The following is a 19,797-nucleotide window of genomic DNA, read 5'->3' as shown; positions in this document are numbered from 1 at the left end:
TTGTGTGTAGTTCAAATGATGGGCGCTCTAAAGGGTGCAAGTATGTTATCTTTGCACGTTAAAAACAATGTACATAGAAAGATGAGGCAATACTGACTATTAAACCTGACCTGCGTGTGCAATCGGCGTTTGCCATTTTTCATTTTAAATGTATTTTATTCCATTGACGATGTACTTTTAAATTAATTTCAGAGCTGTTTTCACTAACGGGGAAAAAACGGTTAACATTGGGTGCGTTCGTTTTAGCTTCCTTGGATCGACCCCGGTCTGCCCTGGTACGTTCGAATAGCTTTGACGGGGCTCACCCGGGTCAACCCCAAGTACCCTGCTTGTGGAGTGGGTCACTCAGGGGTGACCTGAGGTGCATGCTGTCACCACGAGAGGGCGAGTGTGATCGTTCGATTAGCTCTTGTCAGGGGCTCACCCGAGTGAGCACTGCAGGGTCGACCCAGGGAAGCTAAACAAACGCACCCATTACTAGCGTCTACTTTATGATGAACGGGTCGAGTCATTGTATCATAACTTGACTCAGTTTGTGACATTATGTGTATTTTTGTTCATAAATAAAGCATCAAATGAGGAAGACAGAGGGCTTGTCTAAATCCATCAACTGTAAATTATTAGCTGACTAAACTAAAAAATTAATTGTTTCATGTTGAAGCACTTTCAAGTTTTTGAGTTGTTATTTGCAGTTACCTGTTGCCTATCCCGTACTTCTGACCGTATGAGGGCACCCCTTGTAGACTTGTCAGTTGTAGTTTCTTGTTGCATGTTGTATTTAATTTTTCTTGTTGCATGTTGTATTTAATTACTGTATTTAATTTCAATGAAACTTGAGAAGTTTAAATGTACAGGAAATGTGTAATAGTTTTACTAGTGTCAGTCGGGAATCAGGGGCTTCCATACATCCCAAATTTCAAGGATTACACTCCTGTTTTGGGTCACTTACACCCAGTTCAGGCAGGCGCTCTAGAGTTGGGCAACATTATTGAATTGAGTTCATGAGATTTTTCACATCTGAAACAGTTAGGAGTGACTGGACGTGTTAGAAGTCGATAGATCGACTGTTGCAGTCGTTCGGATCGACTGTTGCAGTCGTTCGGATCGACTGTTGCAGTCGTTCGGAACGACTCTGGAGCGTTTTGGTTTCAGACGTCGATCTTGTCATGAGGCGACCTTAATATAATTAAGTTCACCTGTCTGAAATCCAAATTTGACTAAGGGTTGCCCCTAATTTATTTGGTTCGATGGACTCTGGTGCATCTGTCTGAACCGGGTGGAAGCTGCAAAATAAAATGCCTAATTTATGTATCATTTGTAATAAAGTTGCATGTGTAATGTTTTACATAGTATTTGTTTCTGCTTCAGGTTAAAGGAACATTACAGAATTGGTTTTGCTAACAAAACAGTTGCTGGCAGTGGAAGCACTCTATATGTAATCCACCATCTACATAAACTGACAAACCTGTAGAAGTTTGAGATCGATCGGCCATCTGGGTCACATTTTGCATGACATCGATGGAAGAAAAAAAAATGAATAAAATGCTCACTGAGCGATAAACTCCAAACGCGAATTAGATTATTTATTTCACAACAAATATGACATTTCAGTCATAAATATTTCAAGGGATGTTTTCTACTATCATCATCATTAGACTGTGTAAGTTTGATGTAAATCTGTGATCATCACGATTTTGTTTCTTACCAATTCTGTACTGTTCCTTTAAAGGCAGTGGACACTATTGGTAATTACTCAAAATAATTATTAGCATAAAACCTTTCTTGGTGACAAGTAACGGGGTGAGGTTGATGGTAAAACATTGTGAGAAACGGCTCCCTCTGAAGTGCCATAGTTTGATTTCAAGACCTCGGGTTTTGAACTTGAGGTCTCGAAATCAACCATCTAAACGCACACAAGTTCGTGTGACAAGGGTGTTTTTTCTTTCATTATTATCTCGCAAGTTCGATGACCGATTGAGCTCAAATTTTCACAGGTTTGTTATTTTATGCATATGTTGAGATACACCAACTGTGAAGACTAGTCTTTGACAATTACCAATAGTGTCCACTGTCTTTAACAAAAGAGGACAATATTATGGGTTCCCTGGTTCGGTACACAGTTGGAAAACGTGTTCAAAACAAATGGGAGCTGTTACCAAAAAGTATAAGCAAGTAAGGTACAATTACAGGAGGTCCACATTGCAGGTGTTTGCACAGTTAGCTGTGTTTGTGATTTGTAACGTCAGTGGGTTACCGACTTAATTATGGGAATTATTATTGTAAATTTATTGTTGGGAGTTTAACTATATGGTACATGTACATGTGTGTATCATCTATCTGCTGAGCGTTGGTACCTGTACGTTAAATAAGAAAGTTAAATGTATTTATGATGGATGTTTTAGATGGTGTTTAACGGTGCTTTGAGTTTTAAAGGCACTGTACACGTTTGGTAATTTTAAAAGACCAGTGTTCTAACTTGGTGTGTCCCATCATAAGCATAAAATACATGTATGTAACAAGCCTGTGAAAATTTGGGCTCAATTGGTCATCAAAGTTGTGAGAAAATCATGAAAGAAAAAACACCCTTGTTGGACGAATTTGTGTACTCAGATAGGAATAAAAGACTTCTTGCTAGAAGTCTTTTAATATTTTAGTGACAAATTACCTCTTTCTCAAAAACTACATTACTTCAGAGGGAGTCGTTTCCCATCAACAGCTCTCCAATGCTCGTTTACCAAGCCAATTTTTAAGTTAATATTTGTTTTTAATAATTACCAAATGTGTACCTTCCCTTTAAGGCAATATGTACAGTACTTTATAAACACTTCTCATTAATAGCAAATAGGCCCTGTACCAGCATGATCAACTGTATGATAATGTAACTCTGGGCAGTATTGCACAGTGCGCATACACGTGCGTTTCCTGTCTGCCAAGTTGGAGGTCAAAATGTGCACAGAAGGATGATACACGTGTTTACGCACCAATTAATGCGTGTGCTTACATTCAAACCGCCCTGTGTTGACAAAACACTGTGTACGTCATGTTTCACCGAGCAAAAAGATGCGTAGTCATGGTAAGATTGCATACACTTTCTAGCTGGCTGCCAAAACACAAAGGTTTTGCCCGGCGGTATGCGCGCAAATCATGTTATGGTTTTCAAGTGACGTCAGAGGTCACATCGTCTATAAGAAAAAACATTCATATGTTACTTTCCACTTCATTTTCTTGGAGACAATTAGTTATAGGTATGTGTGGAAAGAAATCGTTTGTACTAACAAAGTGTTGTTGAATGCCTCCAAGTTACCTGTTAAATTTGCCGATTGTGATGCAATTATTTATTAAATTTCATGAATTTTATCAAGGATTGTTTTGAAATTGTGTAGAATTAAAACAGGTGTATTATGAATCATGTACAATGAAACATGGCCTAGTGGTTTCTTCCCTGCCATTCATCTCTCTGTGGATACCATTGTTGAACAGGAGCCTCTATCTGCATTTTAATAATGGGTGTTCAGTTCCTACCTCGATTGCATGGGGGGGTCCCTTATCATATATGCTGAGTGAAAGGTAGCCTTGATTGACAATGCTATCTTTTTGTGTTTTTCAACGGTAGTGTCCGCAACACCGACTGGCTAGAAGGGACTAGGCAAGTCTACCAATCTGGATCAAAATTAAAGCATCTTAAAGAGCTGCAGGCAGATCAAACTGACAATCACAAATAATACAATTGTCATTGCCATTGCAATATGATGATTTCAATTCTTTGGCTTACACACAGAGTTTCTTGAACAATAATTTCCTATTCTGTTTCGATTGGCGATTATTAGCTAGTAAGAATATTTGCACTATTCACATAAGGGAGACAAGCTAGGGGACAGTGTATGTCACAGGTAGCTGCAGCAGTATACATGCGCTCGTTTTATGAATATTCAAATAACGGCATGAACACAATTTTGGGGCGGGTCCGAATGCCATAAGCGGTGAGATGTTTGTTTTGATCAAGATCTGTGTGTGATACAGATATCTCTTCTGTTGTATTTATATGTTGTAGTTTTGGCGACTACGTTAAGAGAATATGAGCGTCCCAATACAAGACTACTCCATGGGTAACTTGAAGGCATTGGACTCTATTGTCAAAGACCAGTCTTCTCACTTGGTGTATCTCAACATATGCACGATACACAAACCTATGAAATTTGAACTCAATTGGTCGTCGAAGTTGCAATAGAATAATGGAAGAAAAAAAATCCCTTTTCGCACAAGTTGTGTGCTTTCAGGATGCTTAAATTCCAGACCTCAGCTGAGGTCTCGAATTCAATTCAATTATTTGAGTGAGAAATGACTTCTTTCTCAAAAACTACATTACTTCAGAGGGAGCCGTTTCTCACAATGTTTAAATACTATCAACAGCTCTCCATTGCTTGTTACAAAGTAAGTTTTTATGCCAATACTTATTTTGAGTAATTACCAATAGTGTCCAGTGCCTTTATGGCCTATAGGACAGTGTATTAAGCCTCATCATTAATAACCAGTAAGTTGATGAATAAGTTGATGAATGCCCCCCCCCCCCTTCCAGCACCCCTACCAGATTTACCGAACCTGTTTATGTACAGGGTATAGTCTATAGTACAGGTATTCTCATCTTTTGTCATTAACATGAAGCCACTGTGACTGTCATTTCACAACCTGTTTGTAATAAAACACTGATCCAGTAAGACACCCTCAACCCCCATGTAGGAATGGATCATCTTATAACCATTGCTTTGTCCTTCGGATGGGACGTAAAGCCGTTGGTCCCATGTGTTGTGTAACGCATGTAAAAGAACCCAGTGCACTGATCGAAAACAGAAGGGGTTCGCCCCGGTGTTCCTGGCTGTGGCTGCTGGATGTGCCGTAGCACCTTGTAAACCCTTATAAGGTGCTAAATAACTGGGTCTCAGAATTCATCACTGCAATTAATACCTATCTTTCTGAAAGTTTGTATATACTCAGACTTTGAGTACTTTGTTTGGTAGATACGTGCGCTATATAAGACTTCGATATTATTTTTTAGCCGGTTGGAAGACTTCAACTTGCAATTGAGGTTGTGAACAGTCAAAAGTGTACACATCAAGGCCGAGTAAAAAGAAATACCAATTGATCGTCCAGGTGTTTCCAAAAAAGAGGAGGATTTCTTTCAAAGGTGGCCGCTAAGCATTTCAATTCAAATTGGCCACCAATTCTTCAGTGTACCAGTCACAAGTGCTTAAAAGAAAGTTTTTTAAGAAAAAAAGTAAAAAAAAAAAAAAAAAGGATGCTGGAGCTTGGGGACGATCAACTGGTAAATTTTATTTGACCTAAACTGTTCCATTGGAATGCTAAAACCCATGTTAGCAGAGTTACCTGGAACATGTAAAACAAACACAATGATGTGTTGATAGACTCAAGAAAAATGAATTATAAATGTTTCTCATTCAGTAAAACTTCCTTTTTATTGTTTACAAGTATTGTTTGCAATACAAATCAATAAAACAACTCAATTGAAGCTTGAAAACATTTCCAACTGTTTTAACGCTTCAAATAATGCCTCCAGTTCATCCTGGTTCCAAAGAATAAATGGTTATTTATATGTTTACTTAAATGAAACAACATTCTTGCGGCTAGTGTCGCTTGTGAATCATCCACCGAGGAATTAAAATGCAATAAGTGGACTTTGGAATGCCAGGCAGCAGCAGATACATGAACCAGGCAATTTTCCATTCCGGTACTTAGCATTATAATGCTAAATTTGTGCAACACTTTCACCTACAATGTACCTGTAGGTTTGCATGTACCTGCCACCTGTAGAATCCCCAAAAGTCGCCCATTACTTACAGGGTTGGTTTCATTATGAGAATTGAACTACCATGACTTATTCATGTTATTACTTCAAATATCCTTAACTGGACACATGTGCTTATCTTGGTTACATGTATAAAAGAAGCTACGTGTTCATAATAGTAGACAGTCAACGACACAGTGGTGTAACCAGATCAAAAAGAACCCTTGCCCCCCCCCTATCTTTAATATAAAAAAACACAAAAGCTGCTTGCACAGAAACAAGCAGAGCACTCGACAATCGAGCTTACCAGATATTGGTTACTAGCCAAAATACTATGCCATGTACATGTACCATAATGATTGGCTCAGCAGAACTTAGTTAAGCAGTATTGCCTGCATAAGCAGCTCTATGAACTTGGTCCCCGGACTGGACCCAAGAGCAAAATTAATGAAAACCCCCCACTGATGATTACTAAAAACCAATGATAAGATTAGCATGCCTAGCATGTTGCTAAAAGCCCTTTCACACAAGAGCAATTTAGCAAGGGTACAATGTACCTTTGCTAAATATGTGCAACAGTCGGATACAAGAGGGGAAAAAGCTTAAAGAACATTCAAATTAATAAAAGAGCACTGTTAAAAAAAAATCAAGTTCAAAGCAAACAAAATAATATTGATGGATGCTGGAAATGATCATAACATAAATTTGTTGATTGCCTTTCTAATAACTACTTCTTTTTTTCTCAAAGTTTACCCACAAATGGCACTCGTTTGCTGTGGTACTGAATGTAGTGCTCTGGATCGAATCTGAATGGCTGTATTATTTATTAAGTAGGCCTTTTTCAGATCCTTTTCAAAGCCATGACTTGGAATTGTGCTCTGGTCTGCCCGGCCCTATCTGTTTGAAGGCACCAACCAAAAGCACAAGTTTTTAAAATAAGCGTTTAGTGCTATTCACCCGACATCAATTTAACTGATGGGGTCCCTTGCTTAAAGCCATTATACACTTTCGGAACAGAAAAAAAGAAAAAAGTTCACAGATTTACAAATAACTTAGGGTTTACAGAAGGTAATGGTAAAAGACTTCTCTTGAAATATTATTCCATGAAATGCTTTACTTTTTGAGAAAACATTAAAACAATTATCAATTCTCGACTACGAGAATTATGGATTTATCGTAAACACATGTCATGACACGGCGAAACGTGCGAAAACAAGGTAGGGTTTTTCTCCCGACTCCGATGACCGATCGAGACGAAATTTTCACAGGTTTGTTATTTTACATATAAGTTGTGATACACGAAGTGTGGGCCTTTGGACAATACTGTTTACCGAAAGTGTCCAATGGCTTTAATTTTAGTATGGATGTAAAATGTAGCAGTGTTTGACAAGATTTTGCAAGAGAATGGCAAAGTTTGACAAGATTTTGCAAGAGAATTTTGACAGTAGAAACAAGAATCCTTTCACAGAAAGTCTGTTTGTAAAATTTTACAACCATGCTACAAATTAGCAAGGGACCCTTGCTAAATTGCTCTCGCGTGAAAGGGGCTTATATCCAATGCCACTTACTGTAGAGACATTACATTGTAAATAAAAACATGCCAATAAGTTTAATAATATAACTTCTCCATCAAATTCTTATCTGCACCAAGAACACAGGAAGTACTTGTTGATGTTTTAGATTTGTTTACTCCTTTAAAATGACTACTTCCTGACAGTGTAATCAGAGTCAAAACTAACATCATGTCTGTATTAATTCACTGAATGTATTACAAAATAATGCCATAAAAACTCTGATAGGGTACATACGTAATTGAACTGAATGTACATGTACAATCAATGTACAATATTGTATCATCAGATGCGAGCATTTGAATTATCCTTTTTGGGATCTACATGTATAAAGATTATTGTATTGTATTGTATGTGTATACAAGAGTTTGTAGAAAACAATTTGTTTGCCTTGGGCCCATGTTATTTTTAAACAGGGAAGTTCATAAGCAGAAACTATAAATAAATAGTAAACTTGCGGGTACAACCATGTGTAAATCTCTTATGGGGAGTGTTGGCTCTTAAAAGAGCCGGTTTGGTCTTGACGTTTCAGTATACCCTGCTCGTCTTCAGCAGAGTATACTGTTCGAAACGTCGAGACCAAACCGGCTCTTTTAAGAGCCAACACTCACCCTAAGAGATTTACACATTGTTGTACCCGCAAGTTCACTATTTATTTATAGTTTCTCATTATTTCTCCACACCATGCAAAGCTTCAAATACTTATAGGGAGGTTCATTTTTTGGTGAACATACAAAAACTGTCCCTGGCCACATGTAGATACATGAAGCCCAGGCTGTGATGCAGGGTTAGCCCGGTTCATACTTGCGAATGCGAAATGAATATTGATGTCACATATTCGCAACGAATAATTCGCAGGGGTTGAGTTGTGCTCAACTCTCATGCGAATATCGCTGCGAAAAACAGAGTTGTGACATCAAATTCGCATCGTATTCGCATTCGCAGGAATATGAACTGGGCTTTATGACTTTTTCTGCAGCCTATTTGGTCTTGACTCTCTTAGCTGGAGGCGAGTTGGATTCTGTATCATGGCTAGAACTCAACTCACCAGCATTCAAGATCACTTTAACATCATCGTTATCTGTTTTCACCTTCTCAGTCAAGTTAATACCACCATCAGGTGAAATCTGTGACTTGGTTTCTGATGACGCGTGAGATTCTTCATCAAGGGTTACACCAACCTTCACAGCATCTTTGTCTTCTGACCTCTTACTGTGGTGAATTGGAGTCTGTGATATCAAGGCTTTACAGTCTTTACCTTTATCAGCTGCAATCTCCTTCTCAGGGTTGACCAATGACCTCTTGCTTTGCTTGCTTTGGGTTTGATGTTGGACTGACAAGGTTGTAGAGTCGTCTGCAATCTCCTTCTCAGGGTTAACTAATGAACTCTTGCTTTGTTTGCTTGGGGTTTGATGTTGGACTGTCAAGGATGTAGAGTCGTCTGCAATCTCCTTCTCAGGGTTAAGCAATGACCTCTTGCTTTGCTTGCTTTGGGTTTGATGTTGGACTGACGAGGTTGTAGAGTCGTCTGCAATCTCCTTCTCAGGGTTAACTAATGAACTCTTGCTTTGCTTGCTTGGGGTTTGATGTTGGACTGTCGAGGTTGTAGAGTCGTCTGCAATCTCCTTCTCAGGGTTAACCAATGACATCTTGCTTTGCTTGCTTGGGGTTTGATGTTGGACTGTCGAGGTTGTAGAGTCGTCTGCAATCTCCTTCTCAGGGTTAACCAATGAACTCTTGCTTTGCTTGCTTGGGGTTTGATGTTGGACTGTCGAGGTTGTAGAGTCGTCTGCAATCTCCCTCTCAGGGTTAATCACAGTGCTCTCCTTGTCCTTGTTTGGGACATCTTGCCGAATGAATGAGGTTGAAGGGTCAGTGGATGACACATTACCTTTATTAGATTCTCTGTCTTTGCTAAGATTCGGGATTGTGGTGTTGGCGTGTGTAGTTGGGGCGTGCAATTGCTTGATATGACCAGATGACACTTTACCTGTGCTTCCATCATCAAGTCCCTTGGACGACGTGTGCTTTGAGGAGGTTACACTTGACTTGGTTGTGCTAGATCGTGGCGTCAACTTCGTGAACATCAAAATGGGACGGCAGAAACCTACACAAAAAACAAACATGTTGTGAAACAAAAGATATGGTATTTAATTAGTAATGTTCCATTGATAAAGAGAAAGTGTTTGAGGTGTTCTGGCGAAATGCCAGTTGTACATTTTTTAAAGTTCAGTCAAAATTATCTCCAATTGGTTCTACTGGCTAGTTCATTGTTCGGCTAACAGCTATGTGTAAACCATTGCCAAACTCATAATGTTCAAGGTTTCAAACAAAAGCTCAACAATTACTCTAAACAATGCTCTGTGTCTACAAAGGTACATGGCCAAATTTCATAGAGCTGCTAAGCACAACAATTTGCTTAGCATGAAATTTTTGCCTTGATAAATACAGGATTACATGTACCAACCAAATGTCCACGTGATTTTCAGGATAAGCAAACAACAGCTGAATACCAGTCACAAGCAAAATGCAACAAGTGGAAATTTGGTTGGTAATCCTGTTTTAATCAAGGAAGAAATTTCATGCTAAGCAAGTTTTTGTGCTTAGCAGCTCTATGAAATTGGGCCCAGATCTGACCTCAGGTTTGAGTGTAGACTTGATTCAAGTCCCATTCTCGTGTGAGAGGTCCCTAAGCTATTACCTCAACTTACTATGAAATAACCCGTAGCATACAGTACAGTGCGCGCTCGCTGTCAATGTGGTCCCGAGAATGGGACTTGACGAGGTCGTTTCTTACTTTGCACGTTGATATGGGAAAATCTCCCCAAATGGGGAGATGTACAAAACCTATGGGAGCGTGGAAGCGCTGCCCTGCCGGTAAAATATTCATTATACTCTGTGACATCACAGTAGAAGACGTTGTAAGCCACGCGTCTATACGCGTCACGCACGTGGGGCAGGTAAACTCATTAGCAGGCAAGGGGGTGTCGGTGTCGTTTTATTGCAATTCCCAAAATTCAAATTTTGCAAACAAAACCGACCCCAATGTATGTTACACAACGTATTACTTAAATTCAAATGAGCATTTAGTGCTTTCTTTTTTATAATTAAAGATGCTATGTCAGATTTTTTGCCCCAACCATGAAAAAATAGATTTTTTTGAGTGAATGGTATTTCAAAGAGTATCACCCGCTCTAACGAAAAAAGTTTAACTTTTACTTTTAATGGTCAGGAACCATGACAACAATTTAAACCGTTTCTTATAAAACACATAATAATTTGTCACGTGATACATTGTCGGGATCCCGACAAAAACTAATTTTGAGCACTTTATTTCACTGCTACTAATAATTGGTGGACTTTTTCGAGCAATGGCTCAAATAAAAGCTTGTAACTTTCTCGACCCCCATCAAAATACCTATTGAACTTTAAATCAAAATTTTGGGGTCAAATTGGCCAAAAATCTGACATAGCATCCTTAATTGGTTATTAAAAAATGTATTTCAATCATCAACTAAGTACTTAACCCACAAGTGACAAATGAACTGTCTTCTTTTTGGGTGCGTTTGATTGGTCAAAACGTATCACGTAACAATGTTACATATTCCAGGCCTGGAATTACAATTTTTTAGGGCAGACCACTTTGGCCTCGGAGCAGGCCAAATTTGGAAGGGCACCAAGGCCAGTAGAAAGGGCACCAAGGCCAAAACAGTGAAAATAGAAAGGGCACCAAGGCCAAAACAGTGAAAATAGAAAGGGCACCAAGACCAAAACAGTGAAAATAGAAAGGGCACCAAGACCAAAACAGTGAAAATAGAAAGGGCACCAAGACCAAAACAGTGAAAATAGAAAGGGCACCAAGACCAAAACAGTGAAAATAGAAAGGGCACCAAGACCAAAACAGTGAAAATGGGTGGTAAACCCAATTAAACAGTTCACATGAATAAGGATATTGATAATCAAATCTCAATAAGCTATAAGGATTGATAAATCATATCTTATTCATGAGCAAACTGTACCATTTAGTTTTAAAACAATATTATTTAAAAATATAAAAATACTTGCCCCCCCAAACAAAAAGAAATTAATAAAGCAGCAGCTTTAAAATCAGTTAAAACAAATTTGACCAGTTTACATGAAGAAGGATATTGATAAATCATACCTTATTCATCATAAGCAAACTTGACCTGATTGGCATTACACATTGAATTGATTAACTTTTATTTTAGGCCTACTAAAAAAAAAAAAAAAGAAGTCAAGTTTCTTGCATATTGCAGCAGAGCTTTCGTACTCGTCCCTTTCAGAACGCTTCAAACGCTCTTTTCGCGGCATTATTCTATTATGAAGTTAATATAGTTGACCTGAAAAGTTCTTGCAAGCGATAGTAACTAAACAAGTTTTTCAGATCACGCGATGTAACAATGCCACCAGCAGAGGGCGGTCGAAAAACAACAGCGCCAGCTATCGTTCAATGATTCATGTAATAAACGGGTCCCCTGTGAAAATGGGACGTCAGATATTCGGGCTAATCGCATGTACATGTGTACGTGTTTGCAACGGATGTCACGATGGGAATAACAAGTTGCGCTACTCGTTGTTTGTACGATGATGACTCTTGACCTGATTGCATTGGATTATATTTTTTTACACTTCACAAGCGAAGTTTCGTTGGACGAATACTAAACACGTAAATAATTGTTTTTTTTTAAATGAAAATAAAGGCACGACGGCCCTTTTTTTTAAGAAGAAAAAAAAGGGCACGACGGCCAAAAGGAAAAAATGGCTCCCTCTGAAGTAACGTAGTTTTCGAAAAAGAACTAATTTTCCAGGTCTCGAAATCAAGCATCTGAAAGCACACAACTTCGTGTGACAAGGGTGTTTTTTCTTTCATATTATCTCGCAACTTCGACAACCGATTGAGCTCAAATTTTCAATTTTGTTTGGTTTATGTTTATGTTGAGAAACACTAAGTGAGAAGACTGGTCTTTGACAATTACCAATAGTGTCCAGTGTCTTTAAAGACGTTTCATAAGAATTCAGACAAACCATTCCTATTGGTCATTGCCCCGATGATCGCGGATAATAGGAATCCGGTGTTTAGATTGTAATTAGAGGACTATCCGGTTTATTTAAAGGTACCCGATTCCCTTGCGGATATCCGGTTAGCCAAATTAAGCCCAGTTCAAACTTCCTACGAATGCGAAGCGAAACTGACATGAATTTGACGTAACAAGCCTCGTTTCGCATCAATATTCGCAAGTATGTTGAGCAGAGTTGAACTGCTGCGAATTATTTGTTGCGAATTTGTGACGTCAACATTCGTATCGCATTTGCATTCACAGGAAGTATGAATCAGGCTTTACTCGGAATTACAATTACTGCTCAAAATCTGAAGGAAGTTTGTTATGCCAGGTTTGTACGATTAACGTTACCTTTGGATTTATTGAGTGGCGTCCCAATGGTCTCACAACTGGAGAATCCTATGGCACTGGAGAGAAGATAATCTTTAAACTTATCCGGCTTCAACTGAATCTGCTTGTAGTTCTTATAGATTGTCTCCTGTTAGTGTTCAGAAAAGAAAAACTATATTGTTATAACAGAACAATCCAATAACATGGTCAGGGCCAAATTTCATAGAGCTGCTTCTAACAACAAAAGTAGCTAAGCACAACAAAATTGTGCCAACAGAAAACGGTTACCAGCCAAACTGCTATGTCACGCATGTACAATCTGCTTAAGCAGCTCCATGAAATTGAGCCCAGGGTAGAACATGTAACAATTAACGCAACAATCTAAAGAGGTTGATGTGGTAACACCCCCCCAAGAAATTAAATCTCCAGGTTTTTTTTTAAACCACCACAATCAAGTCAAAGACAGCATCAAAGAAACCTCATAAGATTATACTAAAGATTTTTAATTTTGCACTTTCAATTATGTTTTAAAATACTCCAACTTAAAAGGCAGTTCAAAAGGCTGTCCATTTACTTTATTAGTATTGCTATCACACACAATATAAAGAAGTTAAACGGTAATTTGTTTTGTTTCAAACTTTCATGGAAATTATTATTTGACAAACTTACTGTTAGTTTCTTCTTCTTAGTATAGGAGGGCCAGGCCTGAGGTTCTAAGATGAACCGTCCTCCGGGACGCAGAGCCAGGAAGACTCTCCGGAACATTTTCTTGAGACCAGCATCTCCCCAGTTGAGATGGATCCATTTTGTGACACTGAGACACAGAATAGTGTCATATTCTGGTTTCTGTAGCTCCAAAATTGCCTCATTCTCTGGAACATAATTGGCCTGCAGTGAAAAATTAAACAAGAATTTAAATTACAATGTAACACATATAATGCAATACCTTAGACATTGTTAAATCTTAATTCTTGATTTCTTTTGCCCACACAAGTTTGTGTACATGATGTTTGTGGCGCATCATGGCTGGGCGTAAAAGAACACTGAACTCATTCTCTGGTATTTTTGTTCAGCAGAGTGTGGCCTTAAGGCTTTGTGTGTCAGGCGAAAAAAAAAAAAAAAAAATACCAATATTGCTACCATCTTTCGATGGGACATAGCCCTGTAGATCCTGTTTGTTGTGCAATAAAGAGAAGGGTTTTGCTCCGAATGGTGTTAATGGTCTGATCCGCAGTAGAACCAGCAGCATATTGAGTGCAGGCCTGATACTTCACGGAGGCGATCGCCTCCGTTGACCCTTGCCTTGGTGCCCTTGAAATGCTCCGGTAGAAATTTACAATTTCCTCACAAGGTGCCCTTTGCCAAAGAGGAAAATGCCTTGGTGCCCTTGCCCTTTCAAAAATGAAGCATACAGACCCGTTAGCCTTGGTAGGACGTCAGTCAGTGCCATTGCAACGGAGGAGTCCAACCTGGGCTAACAGGCCTGTATGCTTCGTTTTTGAAAGGGTAAGGGCACCAAGGCATTTTCTCTTTGGCAAAGGGCACCCTATGAGGAAATTGTAAATTTCTACTGGAGCATTTCAAGGGCACCAAGGCAATGGCAAGGAATCGCCTCCATTGCCTCCGTGAAGTATCAGGCCTGTGGGCTAATAGGCCTATGAGCCACAGCACCTTGATGATCGATGATTTACATGACAAAGGAATCTCAACATATATGCACAAAATAACAAACCTGTGAAAATTTGAACTCAACTGGTTGTTCAAGTTGCAAGACAATGTTGGAAGAAAAAACACCATTGTCACACGAAGTTGTGTGCTTTCAGATGCTTGAATTCGGGACCTCAAAATCTAATTCTGAGGTCTCAAAATCAAATTCAGATATTTTAGTGGAAAATTACTTCGTTTGCCGAAAACTCACTACTTCAGAAGAAGCTGTTTCTCACAATGTTTGAAACTATCAACAGCTCTCCATTGCTTTATACCAAGTAAGTTTTTATGTCAACAATTATTTTGAGTAATTACAAATAGTGTCCAATGCCATCAAATTCCAATCTTTTAGTCAAACTTACGCATCTGAAGAGAATGTTTCCAGGGAACTTTGATGAAGACGTCTGTTTTGAATGCCCTCTCGGTGTGATCGGTCCATACAACTTCTCCATGGAGGCTGGGAACTTGTGCTGTTTCTTGTCTTTTTCTCCTTCAAGACAGTGGAGGATGTTTTTTCGAGCGATCCCAATTAGAACCGGGTCGATGTCGATGCCTGTGATTCGTTCTGGGCTAAATGTTTTGGCAACAAAGAGAGTCACATGACCAGAGTTGCAGCCAATGTCTAAACACGTCTTCCCTTGAAACCAGTCTCTCTTTAGAAACGAAACTCTAGGGTCATCTTCTTGATCTGGATTTCGGTAACCATAGTAACGATGGTAATTTCCATATTGAAATTTCTTGTTTTGGTCTTTGAACTTTGGCTGTACTTTGGTTTCTTTGCTGGTTTGTCGTTTGTATTTGCGTTTCTCAGGTGTTACTCTATCTGTGATTTGATTTTGAGTTGACGTCTTCTCTGACGTTTCGGCTGCTGATTTAGGTTCTGGTTCCATAACCAGGAGAGCTCGGGAGATTTTGGTGGTTGGTTCCTGCTTCTTGCGCTTGCGATAACTTGGCCCACAATCTGGCAAAACTGGGGAGACTATTTTATCAGGAATTGTTGACGTGCTTCCATGGTGAAGTGGCTTAATGCCGTCCAACTTCAAGTTAGCCGGCTTGTTAATGATGGTAGCTTCATCAGCACTGTGCGACTCACTAGGTTTGTCCGTTCGTTTCTTCCTCTTCTTTCCAGCGGACTTTGGTGTCAGGGTTCGCGTCAAGTTTGCTTCATCATCAGTCTGACTGAACACAGTATTGAGCTGCAATGGGTCCGTTACATCGATTGGGACAATGACTGGATTTGGGTCTTTATTAACATGTGGAAGTGGGGACGAGATTGGAGTAGCAGCATTCAGCACACGGGAGATTTCTTCATTGCAGAGACTATTCAGGTTCAAGGGATCTGTCATACAACCCCCCATTAAGAAATGGGCATGAGTGGTATTTCGCTCGCTTGTTTTTCGGCGTTTCCGTCCCATCTGTTTGTGGTTTCCTGGGTTTGCAGATGTGTTTTGACGTTTCTTTTTGGTGCTGGCATCTTCTGTATCATGTGATTGTTTGCTAGACAACTGTTGACAATTGTCACTGTGCTCATGTTTAGTAGGTGGATCATTCGTTGATGTTGATAAACTGTAACTTGAAAAATTCCCCTCATCATCTGGCCTTGACCAAGCTTCACTCCCAGAAATGCCACAAATCGAAGAAGTGTTGACTGTTCCTGGCCTCTTATCCCAAGAATCAGTATGACCAGCATTAGCTGCAAAAGTTTCAGCCTGTCCCGACATCTTGAAAACACCCAAAAGTTCGAGTTTCTCAATCCCACGTGCTCGTGTGTACAACAACACGTAGGTCAAAGGCTATAGCTATCGACTAATTTGCATAAAATAAAGCCCTACAATAAACATGGTGCCAGCCTTTCGTGTGGTGGGTGTCGAACCCCTGAACTAAACGAAGACATCGATATAATTCACGTTCATTACTTCGTAGATACAGCACCAAATTGTTCCAATCTCCATGCAGTTCTTTGACTTGCGACTTCAGTTTTCACTTGCCTTACTTTGTTTCGACAATGGTAGAACAATTTGCGCCCTAGGTAGATGCTTGAGGTGCAAAAATTCAGCCAGGAAACCTTACTCATTGACAATACACACTCTACTGACTGCTGCTAGCTAGCTGTGTAGGATTTATAGTACTAGTACTAGTAGTGTGATGTGATGTGATGGCCTGGCTGCTGGATGGTCGAACGAACGAGCCGAAAACTACGAATTGTGTGTGTAGTGCGTGTGATGCTTACTGTACAAATCCAATCAATGCATTGCTGTTACACCGTTATAAAAATGTATGGCATCGTAGTGTATACGTTTTTGCTATGTGTGTTCAATGCGTACTAACAATATTGGTCGCAAGAGGGCACTGTTCAAGCACGCACAAAATGAATGGATAACGTTTGTCTGCGTGTACTGCAACGGTATGGTATTATTTTGCGAGAGGTCTCATATGCGGTGTCGTACCCGAAGTGTGCCAATCACCAAGGCCTAGTTAGTGGTCATCTCAGATATTGCCAAAACTTACCACTAATAAAAAAATAATAATAATAATAATAATGAGACAAAACAACCGCAAACTTCCTATGCAACTGTCGCACATGGTTGAATCATGCAGGAAATTGTAAAAAAATAATAATAACTTCAAACAATAATAATGAGTTATAGGCCTTCCTGGTCAGAAGGGTGGGGGGGGGGGCACATTGTGAGGGTTCAGGCTTATTCTAAACATTTTCAGTCATCCTAAAATGGGGTATAGCACCTGTGACCTTATTTATTTTGAATAAAATATCGATGGTGTCTGAGAGCCTCTCTGTCCCAGGAAATTCTGTCAACCGGTGAATTGGTCCCCCTCATGGGAAATAAAATAAAGGAGCTAGACTGTTTTTATGTGCCCCTGTCTTTAATATCCGCATGGGATATTCTCGAAGTGTGACGTCAGATGTTCACGAGCCTCGAAGTGTGACGTCAGATGTTCAGGCTATAATAGGAGGACGATTCGAAAGAGGGCGCTAATCAAAAGAAGTGTGAGCAAAGATCGTATAGCGCCGCTGTAGTAGCGTTGCATCAGGTGTTCCTGTCCACAAGAAGAGTACATTAGTCGATCCTGCTCATCAAACTATACCGGCCATACTCTCTCCAACCTATCATTAGCAAGGTGATGGAGAGCATCATAAATGATCAGCTACGGAAACATCTCTTTCATAACAACCTTGTTGTATCAGACAACCAATATTTGCCTTCAGAAGCCTCCACTCTGCCCCCTGATTATTTATAAACAATGTCTCATGGATGGTCCATGCAGCACGATACGATTTTAAATAGGAATTTGTTTACAAGATGTCTTAGATATAGTAATAGTTTAACCCACTACCCTAAATTTCACAAAGCTTCAGACCCTTCAAACTATTGGGATTAATTCAGCTTGTGTGGTTAATACAAAGTAGGCCTAATGAACATGGCGAAAAAATCCATGATGTTTATATTCCTTATGCTAGTTCAGGGGCCACACAATAGGCAAACTGTGTCTAAACACTTCTGGCTGTGGTTACATCGTCCGTTTAAACACCCCACGTGATGTCCTCTCAAACAATCAAAATTGAGAAACTATCCCATTCACAAATACTTCAGACAGTTTTGCTATTCCTATGGTGGAGAGCGCGTCACGTGGGGTTGTTTAAATGGTTGATAATGAACAGCTGGAGCTGTTTATAACCGGTTGTTTTCGGATACGTTCAGGTGCATACTACTACATGCACGAATGCATATCCGAAAACTGTCTCAGTCATAAAAATGCAACACACGTACAGAGCTCAAGGACGTCGGAAAACTGAGAAGTTTTACAGAGTTTCATACTTTATTACGCATTTTAACCAAAAAGGAATTTGAATGGGATTGAAAGAGTAGTCGTTCTTACTGCCGTTTAAAACCTGACAGGGTCACTATGGCCGTGCGATAAAAGCCCTCGCCTTTGGCTCTTTTATTCCCTTAAGACGGTATATTAATATTCTTTATCCCCGATGCAAACTCAACATGTATTATAACAAGACGGTAACAATTTGTCGAATCAAAGTATTATGAACTTTATCAAATCTGGTGTTTGTTAATAATTATGACTGATAAGATCTTGTCAAACTCTTGTTAGTCAAAGTCCGTTCATTAATAATAATAACTCTAAAGATTAAAAGTCAAAATTAGATTTATACACACTAAACACAATTGAACAAAACATTCATTTACATTGTGGTATAGGATTCAAGTCACTGAACACGTTATTTTTTCTATTGTGTGTCTTCATTGAGAGGTCGTCAAAATGGCAGTTAATATAAAATGGATGTTTATATTTGTTGCTGTTGGAATGGTGAAATCACAGGGTATGTATTATTCCGATGTGGAAAAGGTAAAAGTTTAATATTGTAGATGACTAAAGTGCATGTTGTGTGATGTTGTCTGATATTGTATGTGTTAAAAATTTGGAAGTAGCAACAGAGGTGAGACTTTTTTGTTGTATAGTCACAAAAATTGATTCTATCTAAAAGAAGTACAACCATTTTAATTAAAGTCACCGTGAAAGTTTCATGAATAATTTCACTAAAAAAATGGTAGAAATGCGTATCGTTTTTGTAGAACAGTTAATTTTAATCGGAAACAACAGTTGATCCAAACTATTTTGTTATTTGCAAAATATACTTCCTAACCAAAGTTTTTCCCCGTTTTACTTTAAGATTCAGAGTTTTGGAACGATCAAGCTCAGGATATTTTGAAAAGTGCAATTAAAAGGGGCAAGAACCTCAACAGAAATGTGGCCAAAAACACTATCATGTTTCTGGGTGATGGCATGGGTCCTTCCACCGTGACAGCAGCAAGAATTCTCAAGGGGCAGCTAGCAGGATTTGACGGCGAAGAGACGGTCCTCGCATGGGAGTCTTTCTCAAGTTTTGGACTTTCGAAGGTAAGTTTTGCCCTAAATAAACTATATTTTATGAACTAATATCTCATATTAGTTTCAAATGGGGATTGTGTACGGGTTGGTGTTTAAATGTTTGATGTTAATGGGAAGGGTAACTACTCAAAACTAACTCAAAAACTGACTTGGTATTGAGCAATGTAAAGGGCCGTTGATGTATAACACGTTGTGGGAAACGGCTCCCTCTGAAGTATACGTAGTTTTTGAGAAAGAAGTAATTTCTCACTAAAATATTAAAAGACTTCTTGGAAGCACACAGATTCGTCCAACAAGGGTGTTTTTTCTTTCGTCATTTTCTCGCAACTTCGATGACCAATTGAGCCCAAATTTTCTCAGGCTTGTTAATGCTGGTGTATCCCAT

At 39.2% G+C, this 19,797-nt stretch overlaps 1 protein-coding gene across 2 annotated transcripts; it reads right to left on the bottom strand.

The window, feature by feature from the left end:
• Positions 1-8,014: 8,014 nt before the first annotated feature.
• On the bottom strand, positions 8,015-16,787 carry LOC117302360 (7SK snRNA methylphosphate capping enzyme-like). 2 transcript variants are annotated; one of them, XM_033786282.1, is made up of 5 exons: positions 14,852-16,787; positions 13,452-13,670; positions 12,804-12,930; positions 8,932-9,478; positions 8,015-8,670 (listed from the first exon to the last, which is right to left on the bottom strand). In XM_033786282.1, the coding sequence occupies exons 1-5, from the start codon at positions 16,208-16,210 to the stop codon at positions 8,352-8,354; spliced, it is 2,571 nt and encodes an 856-aa protein (XP_033642173.1). In that variant the 5' UTR covers positions 16,211-16,787; the 3' UTR covers positions 8,015-8,351. The 2 variants fall into 2 exon arrangements, with proteins under 2 accessions (XP_033642173.1, XP_033642172.1); XM_033786281.1 differs by having other exon boundaries at positions 8,015-9,478.
• Between the last annotated feature and the right edge of the window lie 3,010 nt (positions 16,788-19,797).

The sequence above is a fragment of the Asterias rubens genome, chromosome 18 (assembly GCF_902459465.1).
Source record: "Asterias rubens chromosome 18, eAstRub1.3, whole genome shotgun sequence".
Lineage (NCBI taxonomy): Eukaryota > Metazoa > Echinodermata > Asteroidea > Forcipulatida > Asteriidae > Asterias > Asterias rubens.
This window is presented reverse-complemented; position numbering and strand designations above follow the sequence as displayed.

What these genes read in the sequence shown, in the direction of transcription:
- LOC117302360 (XM_033786281.1), bottom strand. Translation starts at nt 16,210, where the DNA reads ATGTCGGGACAGGCTGAAACTTTTGCAGCTAATGCTGGTCATACTGAT. An exon ending in CTAAGAAGAAGAAACTAACA is followed by an intron (nt 12,931 to 13,451) that starts GTAAGTTTGTCA and finishes GAACACTAACAG; the next exon opens with GAGACAATCTATAAGAACTA. An exon ending in GCCACTCAATAAATCCAAAG is followed by an intron (nt 9,479 to 12,803) that starts GTAACGTTAATC and finishes TTTTTTGTGTAG; the next exon opens with GTTTCTGCCGTCCCATTTTG.